The sequence below is a fragment of the Muntiacus reevesi genome, chromosome 3 (assembly GCF_963930625.1).
Source record: "Muntiacus reevesi chromosome 3, mMunRee1.1, whole genome shotgun sequence".
Lineage (NCBI taxonomy): Eukaryota > Metazoa > Chordata > Mammalia > Artiodactyla > Cervidae > Muntiacus > Muntiacus reevesi.
In genome coordinates, this window is record NC_089251.1 from 174836270 (window position 1) to 174848933 (window position 12664).

At 36.9% G+C, this 12664-nt stretch overlaps 1 protein-coding gene across 6 annotated transcripts in view; it reads right to left on the reverse strand.

Annotated features, from left to right (window-relative positions):
* Window positions 1-12664, reverse strand: part of STXBP5 (syntaxin binding protein 5) — a 156081-nt gene that overhangs the window by 40178 nt on the left and 103239 nt on the right. For 4 of the 6 annotated variants that reach the window (XM_065931186.1, XM_065931185.1, XM_065931184.1 and 1 more), the window contains exons 17-19: window positions 7691-7816; window positions 5434-5585; window positions 1645-1710 (exon numbers count right to left, since the gene is read on the reverse strand). In XM_065931186.1, coding sequence (XP_065787258.1) covers window positions 1645-1710; window positions 5434-5585; window positions 7691-7816 — 344 coding nt within the window. The remainder of the gene's footprint in view (window positions 1-1644; window positions 1711-5433; window positions 5586-7690; window positions 7817-12664) is intronic. The other 2 variants (XM_065931187.1, XM_065931183.1) reach the window with 1 other exon arrangement.

Consider the following 12664-nt stretch of genomic DNA (forward strand, 5'->3'; position numbering starts at 1 on the left):
AAAATGCCTGGTGTCATAAAATTCTGCCTGTTACAACTATAGAGTCTTTTCATGTGAACCAAAGAGCACAGTATATTTGAAAATGCTCAATGATGTTTGAGTTGCTCTGGTACAAAAGAGAGAATCTGGAGTTTTTTGCCACTATGCACTTTTTATATTTATCTACTTATATTTGAGTATATTTACATATTTATCTACAATTACCTCTTGTTGGGTTATTTCAAATTGTTATTTATACACACCTACTGAAAGTATGCCTTAGGATTAAAAGGAGTCTTAATGTACTTTGACTGAATCTTGTTAAAACACATCTGATGGTCATTTAATATATTAAAAGACAATATATCATATGTCCATGTTATCCAGTTTGGTTTATAGACTTAACATACTGATAACTACATTCACATGGCCTTGAGGTAAGGTCAGAAGATCAGAATAGTACTGTATATAGTTGGAGGAAAAACAGCAATAATTAAGAGATATTATAATTCAAAATTATATCAGAAATAGCTTTTGTCCTGTGAGACGGAAGTAATACTGCTCCACATTATTTGTTCAGTGTTATGCTACCAATGTTTAGCCTTAATCTTATAATATATGATAGTATATATATTACAGTTCCATGTGTTTCATTAGTGTAATGACTGAACTTAAATACGAAACTTAAATAATAAGAAAACCAGAAGGTGTATATATTTTAAGAGAAGAAATGATTAGCTTGAGCAATATCAGGAAAATGCAATTTTAAAAAGAAAACCTCACAAAAGCTTTCACAGTCCTATAACTAATAAAATGGTCAACTGAAATATGAGGAAGTAAAATGCACTTCAGTTTTTCCTATTCTTTAATTATTTACGATATAGTAGAACTACCTATGGAAAATCAAAATCTGTCTATGAACAGTGTTACTTTAAGCTAAGAACAGTCTTTCCAGGAGAAAGCTGATGAAAATTCCCAGCCTTCAAACACGTCTGTTAAAATATGAAGTTAAACTTATTAAATTTTAGCAAATTTTCAATCCACTAAAAAAAAAAACGAATAAATTCAGGATCCTCTTAATTTTAATTAAGGAGAATTAAAAGTAATGTTCCTCTGAAATAGTAACATATACATAGGTTACCTAAGACCAATATTTGGCTAACAAAGGACAAATGCTCTAATATAGCTATAAAATTATATATTACTTTGATAAAATCAAAACCAAATATAACTAGTCTACAATTATTCTAACTGTCCACAGTCACCAGGTTAAAAACCTCTCATAACATTTAAACAGACATTATTCAAGGATAAGAGCACTATTTTACCAGCTGACTCCAGGACTACCAAGAGCAAAGACAAGACTGGAGATAACTAAACTTCTGATCCAATGGTAAGAAATAGGATCTATTTCCCCCCAAAAGTGTAAATATTAGAAAGCTAAGTAAACACCTGCATTACTCTCAACAGGTAATACCTGTAGATTTTTATCTAATGCGCTTCTTTTAACTTAATTAGAATGCAAAGAATATAGTTACAATTTTAAGGATAAATAGGTAACATAAAAGCTCCATGTAGGTGTATTTTAAATGCTCATCTATAAAAATCTGGCACATTATATTTTTTGTAGCACTACAACAATTAATAAAATAAAGAGGAAATTACCGGAAGTTGGAGATTTGCAGCGATCTTCTGGGACTACTGCCCCTTCACTAATATCGCACAGACCTGCTGAAAAACAAAACGCAGACCAAGTCATGCCATAAGTTTATGTAAGTGCAGTTGTACCTCCTATTTACGTTACATATTTAATGACAGTCCATTTTTAAAAACTCAGCAGGTTATCAGACTATGCTGGCATTGATATCATGCTCAGTAGCTTTGAGACAGGAATATAGGAGCATCCTGATATTAAAACTAACACAGCAGTCATCAGTTAAATAAGTAACAATTTTCAATCTGCTGTTCTTCAAGGACATTAGACATAACAGGATTTTGTCCAAAGTCAGCAATTTGAGGGCATTACTGCTTATTAGATTTCTCTTGAGGGAGAACAAATACTTGGTAATAAATTTGGTGATTTTTTTTACATCATAGGGACTCTCAACTCATATCTCAAAGTTGTTTCCGCTAGGTATATTTCAAATATACTCCCTTAAATATTACTGACAAATAATTAAGAAAATATTTTGTACCACCAAATTTGCAACATTTAAAGTACAATCATACCTTGTTTTATTGCATTTTGCTGAAATTGCTTTTTCTGAAAAACAAATTGAAGGTTGTGGGCACCCTGCATGGAGATGGCCTACAGACACCATTTTTTTTCAACAGTATTTGTCACTTCATGTTTCTATGTTGTATCTTGGTTAATTCTCATAATAATAACAAAAAAATTTGAAATATTACCTTTTCTATGGTGATCTGTGATCATGATCTTTAATGTTACTACTTTTAATTGTTTTGGGGCACCATTCACCACACTCACATAAGATAGCAAGCTCAGCTAAGAAACATCTGTGTTCTGCCGGCTCCATTGACCTGCCCTTCCCATCTTTCTCTCTCTCTGTTCAGGCTTCCCTATCCCCTGAGACACAATATTGAAAGTACATCAGTTAATAACCCTACAATGGCCTCTAAGGGTTGAGGTGAAAGGATGAGACAGTCAGCCACTCTCTGTTCTCTTTAAATCCAAAACCAGAAATAATTAAGCTTGCCGAGGAAGGCATGTCAAAAACTCAGAAAGGCTAGAAATCTAGGCCTCTTAAGCCAAACAGTTATCCAAGTTGTGACAGCAAAGGAAAAGTTCTTGAAGGAAGTTCAAAGTGCTACTCCAATGAACACATGAATGATCAAGTGAAACAGCCTTACTCTTTGACAGGCAGAAAGCTTCAGTGGTCTGGATAGACGATCCCTTCAGTCACAAGATCCCTTTAACCCAAAACCTGATCCAGAGCAAGGCCCTAACTCTCTTCAATTCTATGAAGACCGAGAGAGGTATGGAAGCGGCAATAAACGCTGAAGCTGGAAGAGGCTGGTTCATAAGGATTAAGAACAGAAGCCATCTCCACAACACAGAAGTACAAAGTGAAGCAGCAAGCTATCCAGGAAGTCTAATGAGATAATTAATGAAGGTGGCTAGACCAGTCAACAGATTTCCAGTGTAGATGAAACAGCTTTCTATTGGAAGATGCCAACTAGGACTTTGTGGCCAGGGAGCTTGGGATAGCTGGACAATGGACAAAAGCTGCATGCCTAGGCCTCATATGTTATCAGGTATGAAATCAACATATGTGCACGTTATGACCAGTATCTGCCTTTCTATTCCTCTGGTAAAAGACATAACGTCACAATCTTCACAGTCCCTAAGAGACCTCTTACAGTAACATTTAGAGAATGCTGAGTACTGAATTGGGCTTCCCAGGTGGCGCTAGTGGTAAGGAACCCGCCTGACAATGCAGGAGACCTAAGGGACACAGGTTCGATCCCTAGCTCGGAAGATCCCCTGGAAGAGGGCATGGCAACCCACTCCAGTACTCTTGCCTGCAGAATTCCACAGACAGAGGAGCCTGGTGGGCTACAGTCCATAGGTCACAAAGAATCAGACATGACTGAAGCAACTCGGCACACACGAGTACTGAATTGGGTTTATGAGGAGTGTCTTCTATTTTGAATTGTGTGTTACTGTCTTCATTAAATAGGAAGCTTTTGAATGACAGTTGTTTTTTCTTTTTAACTTTCATCAAACTAACGATTCTAGAGAAAAAGCAAAACTAGTCTTTAGAGTTCTAAGATGATAGATTAATTATAGGTATGCATGTATTAATCTCTGACATAATACCTATATATATAAACAAATCTTTTCTTGATAAAACCTTAAGATAGCAGGTCTTTAAACAGTAGAGCTATATGGAAACAATTCAAGTGTCCATTGGTGGATGCATAGACGAAAGAGTTATAAATATACAACAAGAAAAGAAATAAATTTCATGAGTAATAAAACTTTTACTGCTCCTTCTCTATTAAGACAATGCTTAACTTTCTGACACTATATATTAATTTCTTTACTTAATAAAGAAACTGGATTGGAACACAAATATTTCAGTAGCTGTTTTCATATGTATATTATGAGATGAATTTAAGTAATGAGTATGTTATTTTAGACATAGAATGCTTTAATAGGCTCTTTTAAAAATAAATGAGAAAAAAATAGTTTTACAGACAAAATACACTGTCATGACTTTACTGATGTGGAATGAATAACTTACTTAAAAAAGAAGAACGGAGTTTTTTCACAGATTCAGAATATAAGCTAGAAACGCCGCACATGCAAGAAGTCACAATCAGCATGCCTCAGTGAAGCAACGAAAAGCAAAAGAAAAAAAAGGAGACAAAGATACTAGAATGGTATGGTTGGGACAACAATTTCTGCTGAAGATAACACATGACAAAATGATCACACAGACAAAAATAGAAAAAAATAATCAACTATTGCCAAAGTGACAGTAAGGTCTATATCCCATCATCTTTTTCTTTTCTTCTGTCATGAATTAATTATTTAGTATCAGCAAAAAATGTCCTGAGAGCAACTGAGAAATGAATATCAGAAAGAATTTTAATTCAGAGAGATTGAGTTAGGAGATGTAGAACAGGGCTCCCAGTGGCATTCTGCAAACAGGTTAGGTTACATCTGCCACAGATGGGAGTTTCTTGAGTCTCTGGTCCCCCTGGGAAGGTCCTGGGGAGTCTGGAGCCCAGAGACCAGTTACCACCACTGGAGGCCCCATTAACATATGTCTACATGCCAGAGATCCAATGTCATTTTCTGTGTGTGCCATGAGGTTTGGAAAAAAAAAAAAAAAGGTGAGGAATACTGGTATAAACAGCTAACTATATATGTGTTCCATGAGGCATTAGTATTGAAACATTTAAAATAAGATTAATTACCTAGCAAACACAAAAGAATGCTATACAGAGAATTTTTAATGGATCTGGGCTTGCACTGAATCCAAGCTGTCTGAGAATGCTGTATCTCACAGAGTTCAAATTCACTTTTGCATATACATTTTTTTTTCATGTGGGAAATTATTCCTTTGATACTCAAAACAATAAACTGCTGGTCTCACACTATTAAACAGTAAAAGGGATAGAACTATGAAATTAACTTTTGTTCTGTAATGAGATAAATTTCCCTGTCATAGTAATTTAGCTAAAGAAGTCTGAAACTGTGGTTCCTTCCCAATGTTAAATAAAATCCTAGAATATTAAAAACAAATGCATAAACTAATAACAATACAAAACAAAAAAGGAGGTTGATACCTTTTACTATTTTTTTGACAGTTAATACAAACAGATACAATCAGATAAGCTATTTACCTAACGGAAGTACTTATATTCACAGAAGTAAGTTGGCATTTATGGAAATCCTAAAGCTCAGGATTTCTTTCTTTTTACCTCCTGAAGGTTGTCGAGATTTACGGGGAGATCGGGGTTCTCGCCGATAAGGATCATTGGAGCCATACAATTCAATAGTGCCCAGGTTGAGAAGTACTGCTTTCTGGAGGTAGTCAACCATTGCAATGCCATTACAGTTGCCAAAAACTACCCTGTGAACAGGAAAAGAACAAACATTTTAGCACAATTAAAGAGTTCGAAGAAAAAGTAGTCTACAGGGCTAAAAAAGCACGATCGTTTTTAAGAAAATTCCTTTTGAAACAAAACACTATCACAGACATGCAAATACAGGTTACATATGCCTTCTGATGGAGCTGTGCAGATCTTCCGTATCGATGTATACAAATCAACATAGAAAATTTGATGTAGGAGTTGTAATTTAACCAAAGACATAAATCCCCATGCTAAGCAATATGACATCTATTTTTCTGACTATTTTGAACCCCTTGGGGAAGACATTCATTTCTACTGGGGAATAGGGCACTATATATTTGGAGAAGTTTTGGGGTAACTTTTGGTTACCCTATAGGGATACTTTTGGTAAAGTCAAGGGTAAAACATAGAAAGCATAGATCTCGGAGGCTTCCCTTTGGAGTATTCCAAATACTTTCTCAATCATGAGTCGGGAAGAACAATGAATAAAAGCAACTATGAATAAAGGAACTTTATTCATTTAAGATCCTGTAAGCCAGGCGCGGAAAACTAACATACATAGAGGGGCTAGATAGGTTAAGTAAAACACGCCAACTAAGGACTGTGGTGACCTGAAGAGTGAACAACTCATCTCAACAGGAGAAGCTTCACCTCAGCTCCTGCTGACTACAGCCGACCAGGAATGGAGACACGGGCTAGATAATCGGACTTTTCAATTAAAGCTCTGAATATGGATTTTCACATTAAAAAGTCTCGGCAACTAGTTCAAATTTTAAAAATACACAAAAAAGCCTAAACAAAATATAGTTGTGAACCCAATCAGGACTGTGAGCAACTGATTTGCAACTTCCTTTGAAACATTCTATTGCTTCTTATTTCCAGTTTGTTTCTGTTATGGCTGTGAGCAGCAAAATACTAAAGAAAAAAAAGGAACATCTGTACTTCCACATTGTGGGACAGCAAATAAAAGACATTAGAGAAGACTATTTCAGGCTCTAGCTAGTCTTATCAACGTGCACAAATGCAAGAGATGGTGTAGGTGGTAGTAGCTATTAGAAGGAAGGAGGAGGAGGAATGAGTCCCTAGGGCTAGAAGCAGGGAAGGAGACAGTGACCTACACAAGATAAACAGCTCTGGACCAAACAGTTGGCATGTGGTTTCTCTTTTATCACAATGTTGATTTAAAAAAAAAATAATTTTATTGATTGATTGATTTGTGGTTGCACTGGGTCTTTGTTGCTGCATGGGCTTTTACCTAGTTGAGGTGAGTGGGGGTTACTGTCTAGTTACACTGCGTGGCTTCTCACTGCAGTGGCTTGTCTTGTTGCAGAGTACAGGCTCTCGCGCACGCAGGCTTCGGTGGCTGAGGTCCGTGGCTCAGTGGCTGAGGCTCCTGGGTTCTAGAGCACAGGCTCAGTAGATGTGGTGTGCGGGCGTAAGTTACTCTGCGGGACGTGGGATCTTCCCAGACTAGGGACTGAAACTGTGTCTCCTGCACTGGTAGGTGGACTCTTTACCACTCAGCCACCAGGAAGCCAGACAGCGTTGATTTTTAAAACAAAAGTAAATACTTTATGATTCTACCCTATTATAATAAATAGTATGTACTATGAACACTATACACTTGAAGGCATGAATTGATAAATAGAAACACACCTGAAGTAAAGATGAATACTTTACTAAGCTATTACAATGTCTTTACAGTTTTTACAAGTTAACTACGGAAGGAGAAAGAATAAATTATGCCGCTATGGTTCAACATTTACAGAATCAATTTAGAACATAGTCTTCTGGGTTGATGTTAGACTTTTATTATACCAAATATTAACAAGGAAATTATTTCTCAGAGTATATCAAGGTGAGGACAGATTCATTGATCCATGAGATATTTAACTTTAGATAAGGAAGTAGCAATAAGCACATCAAGAGTAAATTATTCAGAACAGAATTATGTTCCAAATAAACACTGAATTTGATCTGACATTGAGGCTTATACAACATTTTAAGTGATATAATAAGGATCACCCATTCTTTTTTTTAAAAATATAAAAATGCATGGATGGAATACAATGAAGAGACACAGAAATACATAAATTATACTTACAATCCATAGGAAGAATTAACTGCCAGACTGGTTATTTGTTGTGGTGGTTCTCCACCCACCCACACCAACTGTATAACTAATTCTGTCTGATAACCTGGAGACTGTTTAAGTGGAGAACTTTTAACTCTGTAAGAAAGGAAAACATGTTGCCTTTTAACACACCTTCAATTATCTTATTAGCCTATGTAATTATAAAGTCATCCATCAATAACTATACAAAAATAACTTTATATATGAAAGTATATGACATAAAAATGCAAAAATCAGAATCCTGTCCTCTAGAATCACATAGATAAGCAACAAATCATAGATAAGTTCTACATATAAATTGGGGAGGGAGGGGAGAAGTGAAAGGGGAGAAGGAGGGAGTGGGTAGAGAGGAATGAAAGAAGACCAGGGAAGGATGGAGAGAAGAACAAAGAGAAGCTGCACTCTAGGTCTAAGAGGAAAAAGAATCAAGTTACAGAAAAAACCCAAGATAGAAGAGTAGACTTAAAACTTGAAAAAGGTAGAGTATAAATAGATGAAAACTGGCCTAAAACATAAAGAATTAAGGAAAATGTATAAAAAATGTGGGCAATTTATTTTTGTTTGCATAACCACTTTTACTACTAAAAAAATCTACTTTGAGTTGGTAGTATTTTTGATAGCATAGAAGTGAAGGGAAGTGAAAGTCACTCAGTCATCTCCGACTCTTTGTGACCCCATGGACTATAGTCCATGGAATTCTCCAGGCCAGAATACTGGAATGGGTAGCCTTTCCCTTCTCCAGGAGATCCTCCCAATCCAGGGATGGAACCCAGGTCTCCCACATTGCAGGCAGATTCTTTACCAGCTGAGCCACAGGGAAATCCAAAAATACTGCAGTGTGTAGCCTTTCCCTTCTCCAGCGGATGTTCCTGACCCAGGAATCGAACTGGAGTCTCCTGCATTGCAGGAGGATTCTCTACCAACTGAGCTATCAGGGAAGCCCCTTGATAGCCTAGGCTATTCCCCCCAAAACTGCTGGATAGTGTCAAAAAATTGCTTTTGCAAAGAAATATGCTAACAAGATAAAGAAGTAGGAAAGCCATAGACAAAGATTAACAAGTGTGTATGTTTGGTCACAGTAGAAGGTATGTGTAGTAACAGTAAGAATTAAAAAAAAAAAACAAAAGTCACTATAGCAAGATAGGCCAGGGCCAGACTTTGGAGGGTTTGTGAGGTCTGGCTGCAAAGGTCTGATGTCGGTAGAAAGAACTCAGGGCTCTGAAGTGCTAGAGTGTGAGTCTTGGTTCTGCCACTTAACGTCTTCCTGTTTGAAAGTGGGAATATTACTACTTAATCACAGTATAAGGATACTGTGAGTACCTATGAGAGAAGTTTTTCAATGGTCAAATTATGCAAAAGGCATACATTTTCATTATTAAAGAATTAAAAGCCAGTGAAGGTTTAGGAGAAATATTCTGGGAAGATTAACTGTAGAACTTCACAAGATGAAGTAGAATAAGAAGACTCATGAGGAACTTCCTGTGATTCGTGTGATGCAAAATAATAAGACAGATTTGAAACGCATGAACTAAGTCTCAAAAAGGTTCATAAACTCCATTAAGGTAGATACCTTGCCATTACTTTTAATACTCGAGCAGATGAGGCACTCAATATTTACGGAATGAATGAATGAGCTGCAGGCTGATTAGAGGCGGAGGAGGGGGGAAAAAGAAGACAGTGATTCTAAGTTTTGAAAAAGAAAAAAGACGTCAGGATGAAGAGCCAGTCTCAGAAGAAGACGTTGTTAACTTTGAGGGGATGGTAGGGGTCTTCAAGCGAACTATTCAGCAAACAGTTATACTCACTTATGTTGAGTGAGTTCCCACAAAACTTATATTGGTTCAACTTGTTATAAGCATGTTAGATGGAGCGAAGGAGGGGCTTGTTTATAAACGTGAGACTTTCTAAGGAATAAAGTTACTAAGTTAATACCTTTATTACTTGTAAACTTCAAGTGAATTTGGAAGATAAAATTTTTATAAAATATGAGCTATTTGTGTGACTACTTTTACTATTAAAAAAAATCTACTTTTACTTTAAGGTGGGAACATTTTTGATTGCACAGACTCTCCAGTAATTGTTCTTGTAAAACATACACAAAGCCTGGTTATTCTAATGATTCTTGAGGCTTCTGCCTTGGAGTAAATGTATAAAGAAGGACAGCCGGAAGTCTTTTCCATGTTTAACCTCTTGACACTAAACTCAGAGAACCCTTTGGATCTTTTAGTTCGTACTTCTATGAAGCACACCACAACACCAGACCTTTTGCTGTCATATTTGCTAGACTCAGTCCAGGTAAGAAAAGGGTCATGATGTTGTCCGAGTTTTGGAGTAAATGTGAACCACCAAGGGTACTCTTAAAATGAGCTGAGTTGCAGTCACAACTGCCTGTGCAAAGTCTGCAAGTTAATATACTCAGAACTACACACTGGCTGAAGCAGAAGTTCTAATTTTCCTCCGGGAAACACCCACTGATCACCACAGCCATCCACCTCAAAAGATAAAAATAAAGACTGAGTAGCATTTCATCTCCACCAGAGACAGCCTCTGTTGACACGAGCACAGCCTGCAGAGTCCGAGTGTGCTATTTTCTCCCTGCACAAGTTAGATAAGCTTCAAGGAAGTATCCACTCTCCCTCTGGCATATTTACGTGCACCTCAGATTCTCAGGGCTGCCCTCCTGGTTCAGTTGGTAAAAAATCTGACTGCAATGCTGGAGACCTGGGTTCGATCCCTGGGTTGGGAAGATACCCTAGACAAGGGAACGGCTACCCACTCCAGAATTCTGACCTGGAGATATTCATGAACTACACAGTCCACGGGGTTGCAAGGCGTTGGACACGACTGAGTGACTTTCACACTTATATACTCACACTAAGATTTTCAAGAGCAGGAACAGGCATCAGGGATAATTTCAGATAGGCATATATGGGCACATTTTAGATGTAAGTGATGAAGACACACAGAAGTCATGGAATTTTTATTTTACTTAGTATGAAGAAACAGAAACATTCCCAAGTAAAATAACTTTAAACAGCTAAAGATGCTGAAAAAGTCTCAACTGGTAAAAAATTAGAAATCGAATCAAGAAATAATGACATATATTAGATTTAAAAAATACAAAATGAGGGCTGGGTGGGCATTATGTTTAATGTTTATAATGCTTATATGCAAGTTATCATTTTAATGTTTTTAATATATTAATTTGTTTCCTTTTTAAAGACAAAGGGTAGAACTTATTTTTATGAAAAGCTCCGTAATTTGTACAAATGTATTTTAAATTTAAAAATAATGTTTGGAGACCTGGCAGTTTCAAAACGATTTGTCTGATTTGACTAATACCCTGCAAAAAGCACAATTAAAATACTTAAAAACAAAATCAAACAGCTACTTTTAAAAAGTTTCTTCAAAAGACAGTTACGTGCAGGGAGGGATGGAGGGGAGGGTGGGGTTGGCGGATGTAAGCTGTTACACACAGGATGAACGAACAAGGGCCTATTGCACAGCACAGGGAACGGTGTTCAACATCCTATGATGAAGAATACTGGAAAAGAATATTTAAAAAAGAACATATATATAGGTATAACTGAATCATTTTGCTGTACAGCAGAAATATAACATTGTAAATCAACTATACTTCAATGGGAAAAAAAAAACTGAACGAAGTACAAAAATAATTTGTACAAAAAAACAAACAAAATCTAAGTATTAGTTATTTTCACATATCTCTGATTTTTAAAATTGGTTTTTGAGATTGTGGACTAAAACGATGTGAAGTTAACAATAACTGCATTTACCTGAAAACTATTAAAATGGTAAAAAAATATATATATATATATAAATATATATATAATTCAAACTGCCTGTGATTTAAAAGTCACTAGTGAATATGTGGATTTTAGACAAAAATCTCGAACTTGTTACCAAAACAAACCTCAAAGACAAACTACTTTATATGCTTATAAAAATTAAACAAAAAAACAGGAGAAATATACACAAAATCAGAAGTGACATTAATGTAAATTCTATAAATTTAAGTTTAAAGTACTACAGAGTAAGTAACAAGAGGGAAAGATGTAGAATTCTTTTACTTTCAAGTCTCATTCTATGTAAACATACGCCAGACTGTAGCAGAAAGGAAATGTGTGTGTATATATACACACGGGATAGAAAGGAAAGGGGAGGGGGGTAGGGAGGAGGGGAGAGAGTAGGGGAGCGGGGAGAGGAAGAGGGAAGAAACCTCAGACCTCTCTAAGAAAGCAGCTGCTTCGCCTGCCTCCACGCTTACGCTCCAAGGCTGGACCAGCCTTCCCCCTCGGCACCACTGATGCCCTGCGCTGGCTAACCCCGCTGTGCAGCGCTCTCCTGTGCACTGCGGGATGTCGTGCATCAACCCCGGTCTCTATGCCTGGGTTTCCCTGGTAGCTCAGCGGGTCAAGAATCCGCCTGCAATGCAGGAGACCCTGGTACGATTCTTGGGTTGGGAAGATTCCCTGGAGAAGGGAAAGGCCACCCACTCCAGTATTCTGGCCTGGAGAATTCCATGGAGTGTACGAGCCATGGGGATGCAAAGAGTCGGACACGACTGAGCGACTTTCACTTTTCACAGTAGATGCCAGTAGCATTCCTTCCTGTTGTGACAAATATTGTTTCCAGCATTGCCAAGCATTCTGAGGAGCAAAATCATCCCTGTTTGAGAACCACTGGCATAGAACACAATCTCAAATTTACATAAGCACATAAAGAAGATTTAAAAAGCTGTACTTTTCTATAGCTCTATATCATGAGTGATTGTGATATAAAAAAATCTGCTTTATCTCTGGTTGAATGCATTTTTGATGATGCAGACATTCTCCTCAGCAACTATTGAACCATTCAGTAATGGTTCTAGCAGACCTAAAGTCAAAACAGTATAAAGACTGGTTCTTTTAACAAATGCAAACT